This window comes from Alosa pseudoharengus, unplaced genomic scaffold (genome assembly GCF_046254945.1).
Source record: "Alosa pseudoharengus isolate Yale_2024_CS ecotype anadromous, Long Island Sound unplaced genomic scaffold, YU_APseudo_1.1 YU_APseudo_1.1_scf_2, whole genome shotgun sequence".
In the NCBI taxonomy this organism is placed as follows: domain Eukaryota; kingdom Metazoa; phylum Chordata; class Actinopteri; order Clupeiformes; family Clupeidae; genus Alosa; species Alosa pseudoharengus.
The window spans coordinates 14,091,837-14,118,807 of NW_027468663.1; the positions used below are offsets into that span (position 1 = coordinate 14,091,837).

Here is a 26,971-nt window from a genome sequence, read left to right on the forward strand (position 1 = left end):
TGATGAATGTGTAGAAATACTTGAGTCAGTCCATGTCGACAAGTGAGGCAAAATCCCAAATTGACAAAAGACCACACACCTGGCAGAAAACACAGAATCGTGGACCTGGCCACAACTTCAGAGAATACAAATGGAAATTTATACGGATATGAGGGGTCCTCAGAAAATGTCCTGCCCCAAAAGGGGTCTTTGGAACCAAAAAAATTGAGAGCCCCTAATTTAGGATAATTCAGTTTGAGGTGGTACCGTAGAAGGATCTGCGTGTGTTGTGGTTGAGGCAAATGTCCCTTCATCCTGAGTTTGCAGTTGCTGTTGTTCTGTGATCTCAGGAACTGGAAAGTGAGAACAACAGTATCTCTCACTGTCTGAGTCTGTTCCACCATCACCCTCTCCTCTACATGGTACAGTATCCTGGAGAGATAATAGAGCAAGAGTGAGTTAACATGGTTCCTGATACAGTGGATGTCCACTAAACAGGTGTACAGCCTTTTTGTGCAGCCTTTTTGCCTTTTGTAAACACAATGAATCTGAAGTATTATACTCACCAGAATAATTACTAGAAGAGTCAGGCCGATCTTCAGGAGGTCACCAACCGGTGCATGTTTTAACATCACTATCGGGGCTCATAACCCGTATTTCTTGTAGCACTTTGCACATGGATCATCCTTAGCAAGAAGTAAAGACAAATACAGTATCCTCCAGAATTATTGGCACCTCTGCTAAAATTGACTAGAGACCGGTATAAAAAATAATCTGTTGGTGATTTATTGTAATCTCACAATGAAACAAAATTAGGAAAAATCCAATCTTGAAGAGAAGCAAATTTATTTTGAGAAAAAGGAAAATCTCATAAAGAAATACATATTTTTTACTAAAACACGTTGCTCACAATTATTGGCATGATACAATTATGTACTATGTGTTTGGTAAAACAACTCCATAATGTGTAGCACCCTGATGTCCTTTTGTACGTATTATTTTGAAGCACACGGGGAACCTCATTTGTGTAGAACTCTGGTTTTAAATGTGATGCTGAGACTTTATGCTACACTTTTTCTTACCAACTTCACAGTAAACTGCTACAGATCCTTTCCTGTACAGTAGTTATCACTTATCACAAATATTTACATTACATTGTCCAGTGATTCCTTTGGACCCAAGAGTCCAGACCTGTAGATATACAGCGCTGTTTAGAGGCAGGCCTGTATGTTCACCTCAGGTGTTGACGGTATCTCAGTGCTTAATTGGCAGTGCTTTGGCATAATTCACAGTTTGAGGTGGTACTCTAGAACAGTGGTTCTTAAACTTTTTGTCAGGCGAACCCCCAAAAAACATGGGCCAAGTCTCGCGACCCCCTTCTTTCTAATCGGCGGAATTTGGTTTAAAAATGTTCCGAGATGGGCATTGTAAGCAAATGCAGAAAATGTCTTCTTTCATAGGTAGGCTGTGTAAACACCAAAGGCATTGTGTCAATGGCAGCCTTTGACTAAAAACCTTTAGAAAAATGTCTTTAATCCAGACTGCAAATCATTTCGCAACCCCTCCAAAACTTTTGGCGACCCCCAGTTTAAGAACCACTGCTGTAGAAGGATGTGCATGTGTTTTGGTTAAAGCAAACGTCCCTACATCCTGCCCAGTCTACCATCTGTAGACAATGACGCTCAAAACGGTTCTGGAGTTTGCCGTTGCTGTTGTTCTGTGGTCTCAGGAACTGGAAAGTGAGAACTACAGTATCTCTCACTGTCTGAGTCTGTTCCACCATCACCCTCTCCTCTACATGGTACAGTATCCTGGAGAGATAATAAAGCAAGACTGAGTTAACATGGTTCCTGATACAGTGGATGTCCACTAAACAGGTGTATAGCCTTTTTGTAACAGATAACCACCCATTATTTTGCTATATAAATTATACCTGTATGAGGACCTTATGAACTTACATGTGCCTCTTGTGCTTGGAGCTGCCTGTTAAAGTTAGGTCTTTCTTTATCGAGGGAAGCCCCTCTAGCAACTGGTCCTGTCTGAGCTCTCATCACATGACCCTCTGTGTTGGAGAGGCTCTCTGGTCTATCAGATGAATCCTCGCTCTCTTCTCTGCGTTGGCGACGCTGTGGTATCTCCTCTGGTTCACGTGGGATCTCTTGATGGCTCACGGCTTGACGCTGCTCCATCCCTTGCTCAGGGGTCTGGGTGGCAGCATCCACAGCTACACGATCGTCACCGACAACCATCTGTAGAGCATCCTGGGCTTGGGGCACCGCGACAGGAGGAGGGGCCCTTTGGTTGCCCCACTGTCGGAGGGCCCTGATGCATACATGGCCCTGAGTAGTGCAAGGAAACAAACGAAAGCATCCTATGGGTTAATTCCATTCTGTAAAACACATCCTCATGCATAGCCAGCCCAGAGTCTGCTTTCTTTTGAAGGCAAATTGTGAATGTGAATTTACAAGAAGTGGCAGAAAAGTTAACTTTAAATGTTACACTCACCAGAATAATTACTAGAAGAGTCAGGCCGATCTTCAGGAGGTCACCAACCGGTGCATGCTTTAACACCACTATCGGGGCCCATAATCCGTATTTCTTGTAGCACTTTGCACATGGATCATCCTTAGTAAGAAGAAAAGACGAATATGTTGCCGTTCATTTGTGTGTGTGTGTGTGTGTGCATAACTTATTTACCAGCCTGTATTCAAATTCAGGGCTGCCAACATTTGAATTAAAAAAATTCAGTTGTTCACCAATTTCTCTCCGTGTGTATGACGTTTATGCTTTAATAAGGAATTTGAATTATTGGGCGGTCGTTGCAGGGACATAGCCGGATGGGGGCCGCGGCCCGAACGATGGCACAGGACATTCCAAGAATCCAATCAGCAACCCCAAGTGCCACCCCAGCCTGGAAAGTCAGCCCGAACTGAGCCCTGCCCACAATATTTGAGTTCGGGAAGTTCGGCCTGAACCAGAGCTGTTCGGACTAATCAAATTGTCTGGGTGGGCTTTGTATGATGATGGACAGATCTAGCTGTCGCTGTAAGCTAGACATTTAGATTTTGCTAAAGCGTCTGTTGTACAATTGTAGGCCTACAACAATTGTACAATTTGAAAGATAAGCTATGCCCTAAATGAAAATTTGGACTAAACCACAGTAAGTCGCATTTAGCCTATTTAAATAAAATAAAATAGGCCTAGCCTACTGTCCATTAAGAAATTCGGTCTCATATCTTACCCCTCCTCTCATGCTTTGAGATACTGAATTGTAACGCAGCATGTCTGTGTAGTCAACCCAATCATCGTCTTTTTCCGTTGAATGCACTTGGGGTGAGTAAGCTAGCAGTAGGCCTAGGCCTAATTCTCTAATCATTTTGTATTTTATGGCGATAAAGTTGATCTGCTAGCATGTAGGCTTTACTACAACACAAAAGTACAAAACGAAACACCCATACGAAACTGAAAGTGTTATATGAGCTGTTGGCTTCCTTGTAGGCTATGTAATATGGCGTGACATAACATGGCCATATGCCTCACCTGCACCTCCGAAGTTCTAGCGATAGCTATGTGTAGGAATATGAACGTTCACACTGACATTTTTGGGATGCACACAACACTTGGTCCGAATAGGCGTAGGCCTACCCCGAAAATCAATGCATTGCATTGGAAATACACTAGGCTACTACAGGACTAGTGCGTATGGTTTGGAGGAAGGTAGAGCATGTCTCAGTTAATGTTATAACATCTGGAAGGTTTTCATAAAATACATAAGCTGTTTAACCAGATTCCCCTTAATGGTATGTCAAAATTGTATTTGTATTGTGAGATTTATGATTTCCATTAGCTGTAGGCCTATACCATAATCATAAAGATTAATGATGAAAACTAAAGCAAAAGAAAGCTTGAAATATTTGACTTTATGTGTATTGAATCTAGATTATATGAAAGTTTCAGTATTTGAAATATACGGGGAAAAAATACTTTTTCATGATATTCAAATGTTTTGAGACCCTTATGGTGGCTGTTCTGCACAGCCTATAGACAAGATAGGCCTATAGATGACCACAACTTTGATTGTACAACTCAAAGCCTCACTGGAATTTTTAAAAATATATTTTATATTTTAATAAAGAATCCCTTAAAAGTCTAACTTTTTAACATACCGGTATTAGCTAACTGCCTGCGTCACCTCCAGCGGTTCAGTTAATTTCTGTCCCTTGCTGAAATTAACAACCTCAGTGATGTTTCACCATGCTTTCATTACTAGTAGTATTTTACCATCATCTCCTGGATTTATATACATAAATAACAGCACCTCAGCCTGTGATGATGAGTGACAGAAAGGCTTTTACTCCAACATTGCAGCAGCAGTCACACTTTTCAGAACTGGTCGCTTTTTACACCATATTTATATAAAAGCTAACAAGATACAACTAAAAGAAATTATAATATACATCAAAATAAAACAATAAATATGAATTAGTTCACTGATTAGTAAATCATTTTGTTAAAATAAATGGCTGTACATGAAGCAAAAATATTTAACTTAAATATACATTTTAAAATATTAGTTCCTTGTGAAAAAGTGCAACATTAACATAACATCAAGCAACTAATACATTTTTGAAAATCAATATAAAAAAAAAAATTGTTCCCTTTTGAGAAGACCACAACCCTCAGTTACATTTTGTCAATGCCAGTATACAGTATGACACTATAAGGAGATAGGTGGAGGTGCAAAACGCACACCAGAAAAGAAGGTGCTGGCAACCAGTAAAACACTTGCAAAAGGAGAGAAGTGCCGCACACTCCCGAGTTACACATATAAGTCTTTAATGTGAACATTAAAGACTTATATGTGTAACTCGGGAGTGTGCGGCACTATAAGGAGATAGAACAGACTATACAGTTCTACAACATGTATCCTATGAGCCTTTGAATTTTCAAATATTTGATCCAAACCCCAAGGTTCACACTGCATACGCACATCTGTGGAACTGCAAACGCAAGCAAGCCAGGTCAACAGGCACAATGATGGCTGCCATAGAACATCAATTTATAGTTACCAAATAATTACAGAACACTGCTAATTACAGATCAAAAGGTTTCAGACAGCATTGAGCGGCCGTTTGCAAATTCCAAATAATACTTCAGCAACACTAAGAGAACACCTAGAGAGACACCTGGCTATGGCTCTGATCTGGCTGCTCCGGTCAGCAGCATCTATCTGGGAAACTTGCTTTGTTCTTCTATCCGACTGAGTGCCTCATAATGGATCAAATGTCTGCAGCACTTAACACTTGATCTTCATGTAATAGCAGCTTCACGCATGCTCCAGTAAAGCACTATGGAACCAGAAAGGAATGCCGAAATTTTCACATCATGCTTTGTCATTATATTATCATAATTATTATTATTATCTGTACTGCAACTATGCAAAGAACATGGAATTGGTGAGATGAGGCGCTTGCAGTCTTTTTGCACAGATAACTTGGAGAAGTGTTTACAGGAGTTTCACCTTATATTTCTCAACCTGCTCTAAGAGAAGATAGACTTGCTGTACAGACACACAGGAACCCCTGTACACACACACACACACACACACAGATCTTTCACAGAAGGGTGGCATACCCTGTGTTTCTATCATTAGTAAAGCTTTTTAAATGGATAAAACTGGAACCTAATTCACAAGGCACCAACCGAGCAACATTTCAGCTAAAGCATCTATTCTTGCTTAATGCTCATTATTTTCCGAGCACATTGGAATGTGGCGGATCACATCATTCTGAGACACTACACAGGAAAGAGTCTGGAGTCTACACAGAGTAGGAATGATTTTCACTTTCTGACAGAACAGCTCTTTCACCTTTTTAGTATGCACATGGACAGGAAACATCTTAAGTCTTGTTACCAGTATATACGGTATTGGGTCAAGAGAAGGTATATCATTTTTAGAAGCATTTCATGAGCACATAGACTAATATAATAAATTAACACAAAAGGTGCAGGAACTACAATTCTGTACACATCCTCATTTCATTGTCTCTCTCTCTCTCTCTCTCTCTCTCTCTCTCGCTCACACACACACACACACACACACACAGTATACACAAACACACAGAAACACACACACAGATGCACACACACACTGTGGCACACTGAACACATGAACTCATTCCCCATGACACCCTCTGCCAGGAGAAAGAGGGACACTGCTGTGGAGTGTGTTTAGGTCTGGGCCAGAGTCGTGTATAGAGACCTATCTACGGCTCTGGTCTTGGCGTGCTTACGTCTCCCCCTGGTGGCGAGGAAGAGTACTAGTCTGCTCTGTGCTGTGTTGTGCTGTGCTTAAAGGTGGCTCTGCTGCTTGTCCTCCTAGGCGCTTTGCGCCCACAGGGTGACTGTGCGGTCAGCGGAGGAGGAGATGAAGGACAGGTCGTGTGTGTGCCACCTGCACTGGATCACCTTGTCCCCGTGCTCTCCCGCCAGAGTCACGGGCAGAGGCTTAGTTAGGTCTCCTTCAGAACACACACAAACAACGCAAACAACAAAAAACATTATCAGTGCTGTGAATCCACAAAATGAACCTTCACCTATATGAAAAGAAAAACATGGATAGATGCATAGCAAACACATTACAACTGTCCAATGTGTCCTTACTTCTACAAACACACACACACTCCCACACACACACACACAGATGCTCTGTAGCTGACTGGTTCTGATCCCAACCTGAAGCACTCGTAGCCTCACCTTGCAGGTCGGTGACCATGACCTTGGTGTCGTAAGAGCCGGTGAGCAGGTAGTGCGCTCCTGGGGAGAAGCGCACAGAGCGCACGTCGCTGCCGTGGGGTTGGTACGTCTGCACCATGCGCCCCCCGCGGATGTCGTACAGCATACACGAGCTGTCCTCCTGGCCCGTCGCCAAGAGGCGTCCGCTGGGGTCCACAGCCACGGACGCTACAGGGCTACCTGTGGGGGCAACAAGGGCAGCTGGGTCAAGGACGGGTCAACAGCCGCATTCCATACACACGTGCAGATTCACTCCTCGGTCATCACTCCTCGCCTCAAAAGTTGAGATTAGCTTTTTTTGTCACAAGACGCTTGGCATCGTTAGCAGATAAATTTCGCCAGAACTCGCTACAAGTCGCTGAATTCCATGAACATTCCATTGTGTCTCGTTGCTACATCTTGGCTAACCTCTTCTCTTCCTCTCTAATGCATTCCCAAGCTTAACACGCTCCTTTCTTATCTCTTGCCCGTTACATTATCTCTTCGTAGTGAGTGTAAATACCAGCATCCGTAGCCAGGGAAGCGTGGGGGCAGCCGTGTCCTACTGGTTAGGGCTTTGGGCTTGTAACCGAATGGCTGCCGGTTCGATCACTGACCCAGTAGGAAAAATGTGAGCGGGGGAAGTGGTTGAGCACTGCTCTCCTATGCCCACATCCATGGTTGAAGTGCCCTTGAGCAAGGCACCTAACCCCTCACTGCTCCCCGAGCGCCGCTGTAGCAGGCAGCTCACTGCTCCGGGTTAGTGTGTGCTTCACCTCACTGTGTGCTGTGTTTCACTAATTCATGGATTGGGATAAATGCAGAGACCAAATTTCCCTCACGGGATCAAAAGAGTATATATACTTACTTATACTTATATTGGAGTGGGACCCACCTGAGCCATGGAAGCCTGTCCCCACAACCCTCACACAGCTGGGCACCCGCAGGTCCCAGAACCGCACGGTCTTGTCCTGGGAGCCGGACGCAATCATCCAGCCTCCCCAGGTGTACAGAGACAGGATGTGACCTGAGAGGAGGATACACAAATATGGGAACGTAAGTCTGTGTAGTCTCTCTGTTTGTGTGTGTGTGTGTGTGTGTGTGTGTGTGTGTTGGTGTGTGTGTGTGTGTGTGTGTTGGTGTGTGTACCTGTGTGTCCACTGAGCGCGTGCAGGCCCTGTCCTCTCTGGCAGTCAGTGGTGTAGATGTTGCAGTCCCCAGCGCCGGCACTGATGAGGATGGCCCCCCCACTCTCCGGCCCCTCCATGAAGGCCAGGTCTCTAATGGTGCCGTCATGCATGCTGAACTCAAGATCAGGGCCTGCAAAACACACACACACACACACACACAAACACACACACACCATGTCAATGTCAGTCCAGTGTTATTTACCGACAGTACTAAACTACCAGATGGCTGAGAGCTGATTTGCAGGAAGTAGTAATAATGGCATCGGAGAAAGTATCCTGACACAACATAAAATCTTGGGCTTATAATACACAAGTCAACTTTTTGAGCAATGTAGCTGGTCAACATTCCTTAGTATTATACCGGTACATTCCCATTGATACTGGTCAACATTTTTTACTAGACGATCATCAGTAGCCATATTATCATGATCATCCAATCAGAGCATATGGAACCGGTTAAGTGATCGCCCAGCAACATTGCTCAAAACATAGCCCCATGTATTCCCAATATCAATGGGAACATGCCAGAACCACAATAATGAGGAACATTGCCCAGTAACATTGATAGATAGATAGATAGATAGATAGATAGATAGATAGATAGTAAGGGTGTGAATCTCTCATGTAAAAGACGATACGATTAACATCTAGATACATGGGCACGATTCGATACAAGAAAAGATACATGTTCATAAAAAACGATTAAGTACGATTCGATGCGATGCGATTCGATGCAGTTCGATGCAGTTGAAGAATGGAAAGCATTCTGAAAGATTTTTTATCATTTGCTTAAGGTGCAAATTTATTTTATATTATAAATTATCATGGTCATGTCAATTAGGCAAAAACAAATGTGTGAATATGATTATCTAAACTGAGGTTTGTATCATATATTGTATTGAAATGAAAAAAGAATAATCTACATTTCAGCCAAACAAAGCAGCCAAATACAACATAAAAATACATTTTTATAGACTTTATAGATTTTATAGAGTTATATCTGATTGTTTTCAAGGAGCTGTAGCCTATTGTTGAGGTAAGACAATACCGAAATAAAATAAAACGGTGCTTAAGACAATCTTGACCTTTTCTCATAGCTAGAACAACATAGGCCTCAATATCAATGAACTGGGCCTATTTTCTTCCAAGTCTGAGTGAATATGAACAAAATAATAATAATTTGTACATCGTTTTAGCAGCAAGGGCCAAATTATTCTTTAACATTAAGGAAATCCCTTCATCAAACGTAAGGCTATGGTACAGACTATCGTTGCCGTTTAGGAATGCTATAGTAAGTGTTAAATTTCGCGCTGGATTTTGACAAACAAAAGAGTAAAATCTGTCAAACACCGACAGAGTGCGTGTTGTCACGTGCTTAAGTTGCAGTAGATGTATGGGTAATGAAGTCCTTTGTCTACTTTGGGCAATGAGTGTAGCCCAAAACGAACTTCCTTACCCACAAATCCGTGCCACGTGTAGTTTCAAAACAGGAAGTGGGATGAACGCGCTGCTTGCAACGTAAATCAGAGTCTGAGCGAGCAGAAAAGGTTATGAACCGATTTGTAACAAGTAAATCGATATAACGACCGGTTCATTTCAGTTTTATTCCGATACGGGGCTTCACATATCGATGTAGCCGTATCTTAAACGTTAAAAACGGATACCGATACGTATCGGTTAATCTTTACACCCCTAATAGATAGATAGATAGATACTTTATTGATCCTCAAGGGGGATTCTCAAATTCTCATTGCTCAAAAAATCCTCATTGCTCAAATTCCCCACGTATAATCAGCTTCATACTCCTCTCATTGTCTTAGACACACACACACACACACACACACACCTGTGGCGTTGCAGGTCTCTGCGTTGAAGGGCAGAACTTTCACATATTTGTCGTTGGAGCCGGTGGCCAGCAGCTGTCCACAGTGGCTCCAGGCCACACAGTAGATGGAGCCCTTGTGGTGTTTGTTCCTCTTGAAGCGGACCGCCGGCGGTTTGGGTGTTCCCGACCCACTGCCACACAACAAGCACCCAAACACCTCGACTCAATACACAAACACTTGGTTTCCCATTTTAATGGACTCAAATTAGCAGATGGTTTCATCCTTAGTGACCTACAGTACATGTTTGTTTATTATGTGTTTATTTAGTTATTGTTAGCATCCTGATCCTCTGTTATTTACACTGTGGATGTTATCCAAATAACCCAATAAGTTGAGAAACATCCTCAACACTTCATTTGACAATTGTACATTAGAGTTCAGACTTAAAAAAAAAAAAAAATTACTGGGACCTTTTCCCAGCTGTGTCTGTGCTCACCTTGTGTCCAGGGCGTCTGGGTAGGCACACACACGCAGTGTTTTGGAGTTGGAGCCCACGGCGTACAGTGCCCCCGTGGGGTGGAAGGCGACAGCGCGCACCGCCTGAGTGTCCTCCAGAGTGTTGACGGCCACAAACGTGGCTTTGGCCTTCTCACCCTGCGCCAGACGGACAGACGCCACCCGGAGATGACCCGATGAGCACCACTCAACAGGCTTCACAGATTAATCCAGTGTAACAGGATGACCAGATAACACTGACATGCATCCTCTCTCTCATACACACACACACACCACAATCTTCACACACACAAACGACAGTGCAGAGTGTTGGCCCCTAATCTAAGGGACAAAATGAATCCCCCACACAGATTAGAACGTTAATGTTACTACTACATGCAAATCTTGAATTTGTAATTCTGCCTAGTGACTGAGATGTGTATGTCTCTTTTTCTGACTGCATGCGTGTGTGTAAGAGAGTGTAGATGTATATGTGTGTGTGTGTGTGTGTGTTTACATCTCTGTGGGAATTATGAGAGTGTGACTGTGTGACTGAGTCAGCAGGGGCCGAGCAGCTTAGACAGCAGCCTTAATTAAAACCCCACCAATGAACCCACACAGTCCACAAACAGCTGTATCTCAGGCCTAGTCCACACGTACGAAACCGATCTTTTTTTCCTCCGTCTTCCCTGAAACCGCATCAAGAATATTTGCGTCCAAACGGATCCATCTCAACACGACTCAACACGTTACTTCATACCCCATGCCTATAGGTGGCACTGTTTCTTTACAGAAATTGACCAAAACTTGCACTTTACAAACAGACAGAATAGGCTACGACCAAATGGCTAGTGCAAGGAAACCAGAATTGTTTGTGTGGACTGATGGTCAACTGTAAAACTAATAAACTTTATTTTACGGTTTGTGAAGGGTGTAGTCCCGTCCTTTATTTGGCTAATGCAGGTAGGCCTACTAATCACCTTTACTTTCTTTGGTTGTAGGATAGTCCGTGATTCACATTAGTTTTGGCTATCACCGCAATTAGGCTACTAAACGCAAGGCTTACCCAAGTTCTAGGCTATTCTGTCGCCACATTTATACTATAAAACCTTCGTTAGTAGCCTAACAGTCAATACTTTTGCCTGCATCAAATCGCGCATTCACATTCAGTGTGCTACCATTGGCTTAACGTGAGTTAAGCGTCTTTGTATGCTTATATCTGATTTCACTCGACTGTGAATGCATGTATATATGTTGTAAGACATGTAAAATAAATGAATGACACTGGCACTACGCACAAATTAATGTAGCCTAAACTTACACCGCACTTTCCTAATAACTTAAGTTCTCTCGCGTCACTGACAGTAGCTAGAATGCATAAAAAAACACCGGGAAAAATAGTGTTCAGTCCACCAAGTCATAAGCTATTGGCGCTGCGCAGCACCAGTTGTGATATTTATCTTACGGGGTGTAATTGTAGGTAATGTCATGTATGAAAACTAGTATTGTTAGGCAATACTATAAGTGCAAGTCCAGGGCAGCTGAGGTGTGGCAATGACATCATCGATATGCAAGCAGGATGTGCGGTTTCGCTGTCTAAACGAATTCAAACGGGCTACGGTTTCAGATTTCTCCACTCTGGGAGCAGGTTTCAGAAAGGTGCGGTTTCGGACAGTGCGTTTACAGGATTCGTTTGGACGCTCGGCCAAGACGAAGCAAAACCTCTGCGTTTAACCTAAAAAGCGTCTCCGTGTGGACGGGCCCTCAGACACACCCCTGCCTCATGTCCAAACAGACCTACTGTCCACTTCCAAACTCACAAGACAAGCACACACCCTTCACTGAACACGTACCATATCACCGAGTCCATGTCAAGTAGACATACAGTATGTTGTAAATAGATAGCTGGTATGCATTCCCTAATTAGTGCACTACCAGTGCATACATGTTACTGTACATACATGGTAAGTCGTTATCGGATTGGTCAAATAATGTTCTTACAAATTAATCTGGTGTTACATGCAAAGATACAGTATGTACTAGGATGTAATGCATCCGTACACACTCCACACACTGAAGAACACTGTGCCAAAGGCTAAAGGAATCAAATCTGGAAAATGATGCATGAAAATGCATCAAATGAGCTCCATTTGAAGCTAACGCACAGTTTTACAGTTACATGTGTGGACATGACCTGACAGTCGCAAAGCCATGCACCTAGTAGTTTGTAACTGAGCAGCTATTAAGCTAAGTGGTCGGGATGCTAAGGGGAGATTCCGGAAGAGTCTGTGAGAGGTTAGCTACTCTGCTCTATCAACATTCTGAAGTGGTGCCGAAGAGAATCTGGGAGCTTCACTTATATTCATAGTAATTCTTTATCCGTTTTACCTTATACCTATATAACATAATATGAAAATGAAAATAACAACATGAACTTCCTTTAATAACTCACCTCTGGGTCCTTGGAGGGGGTTTTGGTGCCACCAGAATCCTCCAGTCCTGAGCCAGGTTTTGACTTATCCCGCTGGACACTGGGCACAGAACAGGGACATTAAAGGTCACCTACGCAAGTCTGATGCAAAATTAACACTGTCTGCACTGATTTCAACTCTAGGGTTCTTTGAGTTCTTTGAGGGCCGGTAAATATATTGCCACTCTACTCTTGATCAAATGTCCCCTTTTAGTAATTTTACAACATTATATTTTAGAAAGTTGTATTGCAATGTATATCCTATTGGAGGAAAATAAAACATCATTAACAATGACTGCTGCTTTCATGGGTAAGTCTGCAGGTACAGCAATACAGTACACTACACATGCACCCAACAGAGCAAGCAGGGACTATTTACAATTTACAATCCAAAGCAGGGACTATTTACCATTTACAATCCAAAGCAGGGACTATTTACAATTTACAATCCAAAGCAGGGAGCCACCAATCTAGAATATAATCCCTTAATACTGAAACATACTGCATGTGCTTTGGCAATAAAAGAGCAACTGCTTCTGTTTCATTATGTAATATCTGACACTACACTTGGCATTCATGCATAATAATTCACATTACTAACGCACTGATGACTATGGCAAGCACATATGACTAACACTCCACTTGCTCCTCTCACACACAAATATCATAAATTAGGGCTGTAACGATATACGATTCGAAACCGAAATCGCGACATTCATATCCACGATACTGTGTCGCGGTGTGAAAAGGCAGAATCGCGACACACCCTTTCTAGTGTTTCACGCAGTGCTTTGCAGCTTACGCGGCAAAAGCAACCCACATCTCCCGCTTTACTTATCGGTAGCCTACGTTCTCCAAAAACATAAATAAATAAATAATAATTTCATACCTCTCTTTGCTTTCATTGTAGACTATGTGTGCAACTTTACCAAACAGTAGTAAACCCCCTCTCCTTGCCCCGCTCTCTCCCACGCTCAATGAACACGCGCGACTTAAATAAAACATTCACAATTGTGAAAGCAAGGACGCATAGAAGACGACTAGCTAAATTACTATTAAATCCGCTTAGCATCATTTGCATGCTGCACATATTTGTTTAAAACGCTTGCATTGAAGTTCACTGATCATCTCAATACCAACGTTTCCCAAAAGGGCCTGTCCCAAGGAGAACAAGTATTACCTTGAAACTTAAACACACATGGGGAAACTGAACAGTCCAATCAGTAGACTATGATCGGCTAAGCTAGCCAACTATGCTACTTTGTTTACAATATTTCCAGGCTTCAACCAGACAGCTAAATTAAAGAGGTAGAGTTGTAATAAAAAAATAGTAGGCCTAGGCTATAGGCTAATCTGCATAAAGTGTGCTGTCATAAATATCAGTCATTCAGAAAAATAGTTTTATATCAGGATATAAAATAATAGATATATTATATTGTAATCCTCTGGTGTTCTAAGGGAGGCTATTAAAAATGTTATTTAATAAAATGTCTACCCCCCCCCCCCCCCCAAAAAAAAAAGAAAAATCGAGATTCGTATCGAACCGTGGGTCAAAAATCGTGATACAAACCGAATCGTGAGGTTGGTGTATCGTTACAGCCCTATCATAAATATAGAAATGCAGAATGTAAATTTATATATAAATCTATAATAGGACTAACAATTGTATTCATAATCGACTAATCTTTTGATTATTTCACCAATTAATCAATTGGTTGTCCGAAAGCGTTGAAGAGTCTGACCTTGGGGAGCGGCCTGGGGACTCGCTGATGGGCGGAGCCCCCTGCCCCACGGCCGTCCTCTGCGGGGTGCTGCACACCACCACGTCCCCCAGGGAGCTGGACATATCGGAGACGATGCTGGTACTGCCGTTCTCCGCCTGGCCGTTGCACTGCTGGGTCAGGGCCTGCACGTCCTCCCCCAGGTCGTCCATGCCCACGTTGAGCTCCTCCAGCTTCTGGATGGACCTGCACACATTAAGGAACACCAGCAAGCTCAGCTGCTGCTCAGCTGCACACGTCCTGGGTTCTCATGTGCCTACAAACACAACTGGTATCATTTGGTAAAGCAAGATCCTTATACAGTAATATAGCATAATGCAGGCATGTAGAGAGTTAGGGACAAAGAGGGGCACTAAAATAATGATGTTATCGCATAGAAAATCCCAGTCTATCTGACTCATCATCTGTATATGTTGGGATCACCTAAAAACAATTATTGGGTTTACTCTAAATGAGATCTCCACCAAAGCAGTTTGTTTTTAAATATATTACTACCGGTATTCAAACACAATTTGAATGCAAAGGAGACGGAAACTAATCTAAGAATAGAACTCAAATGAAAACCTATGGAGTGAAATGAAAGTGGTACACTGACCCTAAACCCTAACCTTCCCAAACCCTTCTGTCACAACAAGCATATACAAGCATGGCACAACCAAAGCACACTCCCAGAGAAAACCAGGTCTGGTGTAATCCAGCATTGAACATGAGACATGACCTTTCGGCATGTCCCTAAATGCCATCTACTCAGCTCTACACACAATAATAACACCCCCTCCAGGACAGACAGACAGAACAGGTGCATCGTGGGTGTTAAGCTCTGTGTGTACAGGCACAGCCCAAACACCATCAGCTAAAACACAAAGAGGAGAGGGGAGGGGTGCAGGCAAAGAAAAAAAAGAGTTAGGCAGAGAGAAAGTGTCTGTGTGTGTGTGTGTGTACACTTCTCTCCAGGGAGCTGTTTACCCCCCTAGACACCCCCCCTCTGTTCCCTGGCCACACTGCACCATCTGGGGCTCCCTGCAAGGCTTTGTGTTCCCTCTCCTCACCTCATCCTCCCTGCAAGGCTTTGTGTTCCCTCTCCTCACCTCATCCTCCCTGCAAGGCTTTGTGTTCCCTCTCCTCACCTCATCCTCCCTTGTTCTCTCCTGTACAACGCAAACTCCCCCGCACGGCCCAAGGATTCCTTATGGGACTTAACAGACAAGGCTCATTGTCATGCATAGTGTGTGTGGTGTGTGTTGTGTGTGTGTGTCTTGTGAGGTGCCAACTCTTGTAGACACATTAACACCACCTTGAAGTCTGTGTCTGGAGTCTGCACACCTCTATGCTGTATTATTTCACTATTACTGGCCTCCACATGGCCATAAGACAGGTCATACATCTCATTATCATCTTATTACTGACATATGGCGCTCCACGCCAGACTCTCCTGAGAGGACAAAGCCTCTCTGATCTCCCTCCCCCTTCCAAATTATTTATTAGACACACACAGCAGGAATTCTTAAATGACAAGTGCTTCCATGACTAGATTTATAGAATTCTCTATTGTTCCTTTTTTTAACATTTGACCGACTACTACAGTTATAGAAATAATTACATAATTACTAAAATATAACATTGTATATGACATTGTTACATCCTACATTTAACTGTACTACTAGTTTTATATATCATTTCTATTATCAGATTTGTTTTACTCGTCATTTATATATTAATAACGACTGTGTAATCAAATGTGGCCCTTATCAGTAACGATTATCAGCCTTAATCCTCTCCAACTAGTGAAGGACTAACTGGTTTTATCACAGTTGATGGTGGAAAAGAGTCCCCATTGTGGGACTTACTCTCATATGAAAAGGCTGTGAGTCATTAGCGGGAGGCTGGCGCCAGGGGCTCCCTACAGGGGTAAGGAAGGAGGGTGAGGAGGAGAGGAGGGTGAGGAGGAGAGGAGGAGAGGAGGGTGAGGAGGAGAGGAGGGTGAGGACGCCCTCTCCCTAAAGGTGTCCTGCTAGGGGACACTCTGTCACCCTGACCTCCTCCCTCAACACAACACATTTTGAGTACAGGGGAGTTCATACAGACTAGCCCCGAGGGAGTGTGCCAGGCTGGTGTCTGACTGTCCTCCTATATAAAGCCCTGTGAGCGAGACTGTAAGTGTGAGTGAATGCGTGCATGTGTGTGTGTGTGTGCGTGCGTGTGTGTGTGTGTGTATGTGTGCGTGCGTACGTGTGACTGTAAGGAACAGCAGCTCTCAGGATAAAGTTAGAAGGCCAGCTCAAAGGCAGAGAGGAGTTGGCAGTGATCAACAGGCGCAGTTGGGATGACTCCAATCAGTTCAGCTCTGCTAGCCCCCTGTCATGCATTCAAATCCAATTAATGCCTTCATGAACAATGAACTGAACCCTCACCTACTTGTGGTGAAAACAGTGCGATAACACATGAAGATATCAGTTGCGGTGGAATGGATCTGGATGGAGGACTGACTGTGTTGTGAAAGGGTTTATTAGTAAGGATTTTACTAGTTGAGAGGGAGCGTAGGCACTTTTGGGATGTTACAATTCAGGTGGCTTTAATGGTTTCAATAACGCAATATCTGTTTATCTTAAGGTCTAATTGATGAGTAGGTGTGTGGTGTGTTAAATAGTGATCTGTTGAGGAAGGTCTCGGTGAGGTTGTGTTATGATGTGTTAAATACAGATCTATTGAGGAAGGTCTCGATGAGGTTGTGCTATAGAGTGTTAAACACTGACCTGTTAAGGAAGGCCTCGGTGAGGTTGTGTTATGGTGTGTTAAACACTGACCTGTTGAGGAAGGCCTCGGTGAGGTTGTGTTATGGTGTGTTAAACACTGACCTGTTGAGGAAGGCCTCGGTGAGGTTGTGTTATGGTGTGTTAAACACTGACCTGTTGAGGAAGGCCTCGGTGAGGTTGTGCTATGGTGTGTTAAACACTGACCTGTTGAGGAAGGCCTCGGTGAGGTTGTGTTATGGTGTGTTAAACACTGACCTGTTGAGGAAGGCCTCGGTGAGGTTGTGTTAAACACTGACCTGTTGAGGAAGGCCTCGGTGAGGTTGTGTTATGGTGTGTTAAACACTGACCTGTTGAGGAAGGCCTCGGTGAGGTTGTGTTAAACACTGACCTGTTGAGGAAGGCCTCGGTGAGGTTGTGTTATGGTGTGTTAAACACTGACCTGTTGAGGAAGGCCTCGGTGAGGTTGTGTTAAACACTGACCTGTTGAGGAAGGCCTCGGTGAGGTTGTGTTAAACACTGACCTGTTGAGGAAGGCCTCGGTGAGGTTGTGTTATGGTGTGTTAAACACTGACCTGTTGAGGAAGGCCTCAGTGAGGTTGTGTTATGGTGTGTTAAACACTGACCTGTTGAGGAAGGCCTCGGTGAGGTTGTGTTATGGTGTGTTAAACACTGACCTGTTGAGGAAGGCCTCGGTGAGGTTGTGTTATGGTGTGTTAAACACTGACCTGTTGAGGAAGGCCTCGGTGAGGTTGTGTTATGGTGTGTTAAACACTGACCTGTTGAGGAAGGCCTCGGTGAGGTTGTGCTTGTCGGCGGGCGGGCTCTCCTGGTGCTGCACGCCTCCCTCCAGGAGCATCTGCTGGTAGAGCTGCCGCTGCTGCTGCTTCTGCTCCAGGTGCTGCTGCACACGCAGGCGCTGGCGGTAGTACTCCTCAAACTGCTCCGTGGAGTTCCGCAGCTGGGATAGACATGGCACACACACACACACACACACACACACACACACACACACATAGTATGAGACTCGTCGTCTGACAGAACTGAAAAAGAGGAAAAATCCAACTGTGTCTGGCACTGTATCAACTCATTTCATAATGACTTGGTGAATAAGACTGAATAACCTTGATTCATTCACAAAAGATACAAAGAAAACACATTTGTTCAGTCTGGAGTAGAGATAAAAAGAGCTGAGAGGTATTGAGAAAGGAGAGATCATCTAATAACACTTGTATTTAGTATAACTGTGTAGCCTTCTTATGGTCAGCCCCACCAGACTATTTGGTCAGGCATCAACCCAATGCTGGCAAGAGCTTGGGGCACTCAAGAGGGGTTGGCAACTACCAAAGGTCAGGTTCCTGAGAGAGTAGGACATTCCCATGTTCCACATACAGGACCTAGGCTAGCAAACAAGCAGACTCCACCATGTCTCCTGAAGTGAGTTAGCAGATCCAGAGAGCAGTTACAGCTTTAAAGTACACAATCCAATTAGATGGCAAATAGTGCCAGGCACAGAGATATTTACACCCAGGGAGCCAAGATTGCTTTCTGAAGAATTGCCAACCTCCTGGGTACAGCATCAAGATAATGCGATCCTAGCCAATCTGTCCATCTGGAGCCCTCAGCAAGCCAACTCATTTCACCCTAAATATGTTCTTTTAAATGAAATTCTCACAAAAAAAAACTACTTCTGATATCTTTTTGAAGGGAGCATTTATTTGCAGAAGATGCTGATTTCCCACTGATTCTGCTGCTCAATCTGTGATAGCCACACAAACAACTTCTCCCCCTCCTTGGCATAGACTCTCCACCTCGCCTGAATGGACAGCTCATGTTTCCAGGCTTCCGAGAGACGAGAGATTCCTAAAGAGCTTTAGAAAGCAAGAACATGCACGATGCACGTGCGCTCGAGAGAGAGAGAGAGAGAAAGAGAGAGAGAGAGAGAAAAGAGGGGAATCACAATCACAGCAATGCTACCCCACCCTGTTCTTTCACAGCAGGCTGCAGACAGAACACTTCCCCTTTGAGTCCACCACTTCCTCTGCCGGCAGCCCGGGCCCAGGTCAATGCTGGCCTGCGGCCAGACACAGAAAAATGGAGGGCAGGGGGGACAGATGAAGGAAGATGAAGAGAAGGAAGAGGAGGAGGAGTAGCAAGTGCAGAAGGAGGAAGAGGTGGATCACTGCTCTGTGGGCACCCCAATAACAGACCCCCCCCCCCCATTGATCACTGCAATTCGTCACGCCACCACTGCCAAGTTACAGCCAATCATGAGGGGGCAGTAAACCATGACATCCTGAGAGCTGAAGGTGAACCTTGTGTGTGCTGATTTGCGATTCTGCTCAGGGGCCTTTGGCAGTTTAATGGTGACAGTTGGTAGTAAATTCACCCAGCCTGGACTCAAATAGCAGGGAAGAGGACACAGGTCTCTGATCTGGCCCTCTACTATACCACACCCAAGCAGACATGCCATCTGAACATATCCCAAATGTACATATTACAAAAAGGCAGGGCTCTACAGTGCGCCCATTTCACTCGCACATCCGAGTAAAAATGATGCCGTGCGAGTGCAAAAAAATATTTAGGCGCACTGGTGCGAATGACTTCTAACCATGTCAATGTTTGTCTACAAAATACACCGCAACATCGAGAAACATTACTGGTGCAAACCATAGAATCACGCTTCGCGAATGCAGCATAAAAACTACACCTCCCATCAACGTTAGCAGTTTCGCGTTGTGACTCGCTAGTAGTCGCTTCTGTCAAATCCAAGAGCGTGCAGGAAAAGCGGAAAGTTAGACTAGCCAGCCAAGATGCAAAGATTGAAGAAATTAGTTCTTCTATCCACCGAATTCATTGGATATAGGAGGAACAGGATGAGATTCTGAGAATGCAGTGAGAGAAGGAAAGGTAACCTAACATGCCTTTTAGCCCAGTTGACGTATTGGCTGCAATATGCAAAATATAGCTGTAGCGAACCGGCACAAAAGTAGCCTCCCGTAATACTCCCATTTTATTCAAAGGTAGAATGCTACTGACAACTCCAGGCTTCCACGCATGCTTGTTTGTTTACACCGAATACAAGCTGAAGTGCAAAACAAAAGTAGGCCTAACGTTTGCCTACTGCCCCCATCAATGCAGATATTTCAAATAAAAACTAAAAGTATAAAACATATATCCTTGATTAGCCTATGTTGGGTTTTGTGGAAGAGAAAATGGACTGTTTTAGTAGTAGTATTAGGCAGTATGCAGTCAGATAGGTCACCATGGGCATATTTGGTTTAGCTATAGATGGATTCACAAATAAATAAATTAGCCTACATTTGGCAGGATACTTGATATACAGGCTAAATGCAAATATGGTATTATATTATTTTACATTAACAAAATGTAGGAAAATGGAACAGACTGAAAATAAAGTAGGCACTGATCTTTAAAATCCTGTTTCCTGTAGCCTAAATGTTGTCAGTCATTCTTAATATTCGCAATATGCACTGGCATGTTTAACTGTTAGCTGCAGTATAATGTTAGATTATGTGTAAGTTAAGTACAGAACTGACTGTGCGCCCAAATTTTTGTCTGCACTCCTAAATTTTTTAACTTGGGCGCACAAGTGCTCCTGAACATTTTTTTTAGTGTTGAGCCCTGCAAAAAGGGAAATCTCTAATTATGTGAAGCCATTACAGGCAGCACTGTTTAAAAAAAGTCTCTAGTTAGCCTGGAGACCAGAAAAGACCAGACCGCTAGTTGCTCTCAATTTATCAACAGATGTACCAAACCCAGATGCTGGGTGCTGGATAAGGAGAATACTCTGAGTATATTTAGCTTCTGACACTTTTCTATTTCCATTTTTTTTCAAGGCTACTTCTGTGCTGCGCTCCTCCTGACCCCCTTCTCAAGCTCTGGCTCCTCTGAGCTGTCTGTTTGGAGGCTACCTGTCCCTCTGAGCTATCTGATTGGATGCTACTGGTCCCTCTGAGCTATCTGATTGGATGCTACTGGTCCCTCTGAGCTATCTGATTGGATGCTACTGGTCCCTCTGAGCTATCTGAGAGGATGCTTCTGACTCCTCTGAGCTCTCTGAGTGGATGCTACTAGTGGCTGCTAGAGCCCTCTGGTTGGAGGTTACTGGCCCCTCGTCCTACCTCGTTCTTCTCCGGTGTCGGGGCGTCCTCTCCTGGGGCTGAGACTGGCCTCTGCTTCTGGGGTCCCGCCGAGTTCATCATGTTGTCTGAGGGCGTGTCAGTCCTGGAGCTGGCCAACCAGAGAGAACAGCAAGAGAGCGAGAGAGGGAGAGCCCACATTACTGGAGGCTGAAACCCACACTCCTTACCAGATAATTACCACTGCACTCTGCTGCACTTCCATGCAAAACTGCCAGAGGCTTAAGGAGTTAACAAAATGCGCAAACAGCTTGGCGATTCTGTTCTGGCTAGCATTGCATGCAGCTACATTTGACCTATTTCAGAAAACCCCTCACTTGAATGTACCTTCGACACCCAACTGATGAATCTCACACCTACAGAACCACTGATGTAGTGTTTAACAGCAATGTAATAAATATGCAAGCTACCTATTATTTCCATCTAATATTAATATAAAATATAAAATATAAATGAAATATTAATGAGCTCAAGTGCAAAAACATTGGTTGTTTTTGTGGCTGCAAGGGAGTACAAATAGGAAAACAAAAACAGATATCCTACTAAACATACTGCTAACTTCATAAACATAAACAACAGCTTCCTTACCTCTCTGGAGACTCCTCGAAGATGCTGTGGCACTCTGAGTTCTCCATCATCAGGCTACGGCTCAACCCCTGCCCGCCTGGGTACTGAAAGTTGGCGAAGGAGTGTGACATGGGTGAGATAATCCCCCTTCCTCCCCCTACCCCTCCTCCACCACCACCGCTACCACCTCCCGACCCCCCGGTCCGCTTGTCCTGCCCGGCCAGCCCGTGCGACAGCCCGTCCAGCGCCGGGTTGAGCGAGCGCGACATGTAGGTGTCGGCAGACTGAGGCCGCCTGAGCGGCGACGCCGGGTAGGGCGAGAGCTTGCTGATGAGCGGCGTGAGCAGGTCGGCGTAGCCGGTCTTGGCCGGCTTGACCAGCCGGTCGGTGTGGATCTGCAGCATCTTCTGCTCGAAGGCGCAGGAGAAGACGCTGGCGGACAGGTTCTGCATCCAGCTGAGCAGGCTCAGGTCCAGGTCGTCGCAGCCGTTGCCGCAGAGCATGTCGATGCCCAGCAGCACTTCGCCCTCGGTGATCTCCTCGCCCGTGGCCTTGCTCTGGCAGAACTCCACGCAGCACTCGTACAGCACGCCCTTGATGAGCAGCTGGAAGAGCCGGTTGCCGCTGGCCTTGAAGCCTGCCTCGCTCAGCTTGCGGTCGGCCGGGATGAACTCGGCCACCATGACGCAGGCCTCCTCGAAACAGTGGACGCGCGCCGTGCTGGGGTTCCAGTCCTTGAACTCGGCGTGGTGCGTGAGGCGGGGCAGCGTCAGCAGCAGACACAGCTTGCTGTAGTCCTCTTTAGACGGGCAGAACTCCTCCAGGGCGTGTAGGCACTTCACCGCCTCTTGCATCGTATACTCCATCTGCGCAGCACAGGACGCAGAACAAAAGCTGTGCTCAAGTCGCGGGTAAAGATGTGGCGCATGTAATACCATATAATAACATGCATATAATGTATATAATACATAATATATGCCATGCAAGTTCAGAAAAAGTACCAGCACCCAATAAATACCTCAGCTGCTTTATCAGTAAAGACAATGACTGGAATTCATACATAATTTTTCAGGTTTTTCACATGGGAACAAAGCAGCTCATTCACTTGTGCTAAATGTCAATGAACTGTGCAGCCAAGCAGCAGACTAACCTGGCCAGACTTGATAAAACCCTGGCAGCATTTGCCATTTAGGCCAATACTACCTCATGGGCACAGACTGCATTGTGAGATGTTTTCCCAACAGGATAGAAGTTAGTTGCACTGATGATGGGATGTCATAGCATACATTCAGTACATAAAATCTACATCTGCCATCTACATTTGTATGATAGACCATGAAGCTCAGACCACTTTCATAGAAAGCATTCTTAAGTACTGCAGTACATAGGTGTTTCGTGTACTGCTGACACTAGCATCACTATAATGTATTGACCACCCTTCAGTACATGTATATTATGAGTGGCATCATGTTCCTCTGAAATCCTCTGGCCGCCATCACCCTAATTATCCTGCTGGACGAGAGGCTCTTATTGTAATCACTTCCTCTACTTTAGACAAGAGGCTTACTCTAACAACTTAGAAAACAATGTTTTTTCTGTACTATTATTGTTTGAAGTATCAGTAGTAGAAGGTTATTTATAAGATACTGACAAAGAACTTGTATCTTCTGCATTTTTCAACAGTATTTGAAATTGTATTTTAATGTCTCTTTAATCTGTCTGTCACACCACACCACTACAAAGTGCTTCAGAAGATGAAAAGTGCTTTTAAAAAAGAATGATGCTCTGTAATCACTGTTCCCACGGTTACACCCGTCACTCACGTGCTGGGGCTCGTCCTCCGCAGACATGGCGTTGTTGACACACAGCGCTTCCAGAAACTTCTGCTTCAGGACGATGTAGCGGAATCTGTAGACACAAAATGACTCGTCAAGAGCTGCTTGTCTCTGGAAACTGACGCCAGTTCACTCACTACTACCGTAACATCTCTAGGGATTTATCACTTAAGAGTTCCCGTAGCTCAGTGGGACGCTGGAGAAAGTCTTAAAGCTTATCTGCCCCACCATCTCTTATTCCTATCCCAGTGTTATAAGCAAAATGGCGAACTGTAGCATGACTTATTAGAGAGTAATGAACAAAAGATGCATGGTGTATCTATGGATGATTAACTAATTGGACAGAGGAGTTGTCCACGCTCACCTTTTCTTGTCAAACTTGTCCATGCCCTCCAGGGGCTGAATGAATTGCAGGACTTCATCCCATTGCCCATCCAAGATGAGTTGTCTTATTCAGGACAAAGGTCAGATCACAGGAAACAAAACCAAACAGTTTGGTAATTTTCATCTGACACGGCAACATTATTGCAGCAAAACCATGTCCTTGTGCGAACTTGAGCTTCAACAAATCTTCGAGAACGATTTGTCTATTCTACATTGAAATGCACCAGTTATCACATGCACAGTGTAATTAATGGAACAATGAAAGACAGAACACATGAATGGTCACTTTGTTAAAAACTGCAACTTGTTGAGTTGAAAAGGAGGCCTAACTCATTCAGTCTCTCAATGACCGGCTACTCTTAGGAATGCCCCTTCCTGGCACAACTGAAAGAAAAGCTCAAGGAACTATTCAATCAAGTATAAGGCATCTGTTTACCTATATTAGTAATAACATATAGAATTGAAATACCTTAAAAAGAGCATGTCGTCAGAATAGAGGCCGTTGATGACGCCACTCTCTTTTTCTAGGGCTAGCATACTGATGTGGAGTTTTCTGGAGTTTAGGAAGTCCAAGATCACTTTGATGATCTCGACTTCCTTCACATTTATGATCTCCTCGGCAGTCATGGTGTCCAGCTAAAATGGATATGAGTTAAAAGACATAAGGTCATCTTCATGACATCAGGTATAAGTAAACAGCAAACTTTTCAATCTAAAACAGTTAAGTAGCTAGTATAGGTTTATGCAAAGGGATAACATGCGACAAACTTTCTGTCAAAGTTATTTCGAGAATGTCAAAGACAACCAGTTCTAAAAACATCACAGGGCACAATTTAAAGTTAAGATAATCTTAAACGGATTAACAGCATCGTCCAGCTGTGGGAAACTTTGAGAGAACAGATAATGCAGTCAGTCAGTGCTGTCATGCGACTCTCCATCATGAACTACCGTAGTTAAGTTTGCTACAGTAAACATCATTGCTGTTCAACATGAACAGAAGGCTAGCCTGACTATGGCTGATTATTAGCGATGGCTAACCGCTAGTAGCCAGCCAGCTATCTTTACATCCACATGGGCGGATCCGTAAGAATATCTGCTGGATCAATGCACGTTAGACGTAACATACCAAGAAGAAAAACACATTTGACTACAATTTCCATGTGCTACGGTTACACACTCTGTCATGAAAGACTAACTGACTCTGATACTAACTAGATTGCTAACAAGCGACTTAACGTTATCCTAGATGATAACGGACTCAATCGCATCCCTGTATGCTAGGTTACCTGAGATAAATCCAATTGTTAAATGCCGGGGCTTCAAAATAATGAAATAGTAAAATGTAGATACAATTACACAATTGCGCGATGCTTCAGATATAAATATGTCGCATGCCAGAAGGGTTTGATAAGCCAGCAACTACCACTACCCATAGTGGAAACTGAGCAACGCACTCAAATCGGGGGCTATGACAGATTCAGAACATGACATAGCCAGAGAATGCGAATGGCTAAGCAAACCGTACGAAGACATGCGTCGGCTAGCTGACGTTACCAGCCAAACCCCGTTTCCTCTGACTTCCACAAGAACAAAAACAAGGGAACGACACAAGATTTGAACTCACCGGCTGGTCTCTACGTATGCATGAATTCAATAGGCAGTCTATGGGATTTACTGTCGCACTGTCGCAATGTTTTTGTTGTAAAACTGCGTAATCTTGATTGTTTTCTCTTCTGTTGTCTTCTTCCACCGACAGTTACCACCCAGCCTCTGGTTGTCAAGCTGACCAACTAACCAATCAGGTACACGCATTCTTCGGAAGTCGCTTCGAGAAACCCTGGCTGTTCAGTTTTCATCAGACAACCACCCTGAGAACGTTCCCACGACTATCAGTTTTCCCCAATTACAGAAATAGCTCAATATGCATGGGCATATTGAATAATGAGCAAGGTCCACTATCATGCAGTGCGTTGTGGATAGGGTCACTTGCCCCAATTTGTCAAGACAGAACGATAACCCCAGAAATTATTGCCCAATTAAATAGGCTATATGAGCTAGGCTATTTGTACTATTTTACTTGTATCATCAAGACATAGGCGTTGTCCAATGTTGTTCATGTGGCGAACCTGTCAGGTTGAAGCCAGTGCAAGTAGCCTACAACAGATGGACAATTAATGTCTTGGCTACAGCAATGAATTGAGAAGCATTTGAATGGATGGCAACAATTACTAGGTCTATTCTTGTTTTGGTGCATTCTGATTGATATCGGTCATCAAATTTTATTCTGGATTATGCTTACTTTAAACAGTTGGCAAATGATCATGATCATACAATCAGAACACCACATTGCTCAAAATTGCCCAATAGGATACTGGCAAACACGTCAAACAAAAGAACTGATCAGAGATGACAGAATGAAAAATGCGTTGAGGTTACACGTTTAGGCCTATTATCAATGTAGGCCTACTCACTTTATTGACCATTTTTGATTGTGACATGAATAATGAACAGGACCCACGCACAAATGCATGGTTCTTTGGTTGCAATAGAGGAAGCCTACAGAACGATTGGCCTACCTGAGCCATCATCTACAGTATAATCCAGGACAGTGACCCATATCAACTCCAACATGCTCTTTTCACACTTGTCTTGTAATTATTTACACAATGCATGCATTGCTAGGCATTCACAGATTTTGTGGATGTATTTGTCTGTGTATCATTGTGATATACTGTTTCCACCCTCATATATGTTTAA

At 44.0% G+C, this 26,971-nt stretch overlaps 1 protein-coding gene and 1 long non-coding RNA gene across 4 annotated transcripts; both read right to left on the reverse strand.

Moving 5' to 3' along the window:
• Positions 1–808: 808 nt before the first annotated feature.
• LOC143135062 (uncharacterized) lies at positions 809–3,386 on the reverse strand. The gene is made up of 4 exons (XR_012988780.1): positions 3,221–3,386; positions 2,485–2,604; positions 1,938–2,318; positions 809–1,790 (listed from the first exon to the last, which is right to left on the reverse strand). It is a non-coding gene; the product is annotated as an uncharacterized LOC143135062 (long non-coding RNA).
• A 1,323-nt stretch (positions 3,387–4,709) lies between these two features.
• LOC143133898 (WD repeat-containing protein 47-like) lies at positions 4,710–25,984 on the reverse strand. 3 transcript variants are annotated; one of them, XM_076293842.1, is made up of 15 exons: positions 25,839–25,984; positions 24,684–24,850; positions 24,195–24,278; positions 23,819–23,903; positions 22,017–22,861; positions 21,411–21,519; positions 18,045–18,226; positions 14,477–14,701; positions 12,717–12,795; positions 10,266–10,423; positions 9,790–9,959; positions 7,903–8,073; positions 7,649–7,780; positions 6,736–6,954; positions 4,710–6,500 (listed from the first exon to the last, which is right to left on the reverse strand). In XM_076293842.1, the coding sequence occupies exons 2-15, from the start codon at positions 24,839–24,841 to the stop codon at positions 6,358–6,360; spliced, it is 2,760 nt and encodes a 919-aa protein (XP_076149957.1). In that variant the 5' UTR covers positions 24,842–24,850; positions 25,839–25,984; the 3' UTR covers positions 4,710–6,357. The 3 variants fall into 3 exon arrangements, with proteins under 3 accessions (XP_076149957.1, XP_076149958.1, XP_076149959.1); XM_076293843.1 differs by lacking the exon at positions 25,839–25,984 and adding an exon at positions 25,501–25,675; XM_076293844.1 differs by lacking the exon at positions 4,710–6,500 and having other exon boundaries at positions 6,822–7,780.
• Positions 25,985–26,971: the final 987 nt, after the last annotated feature.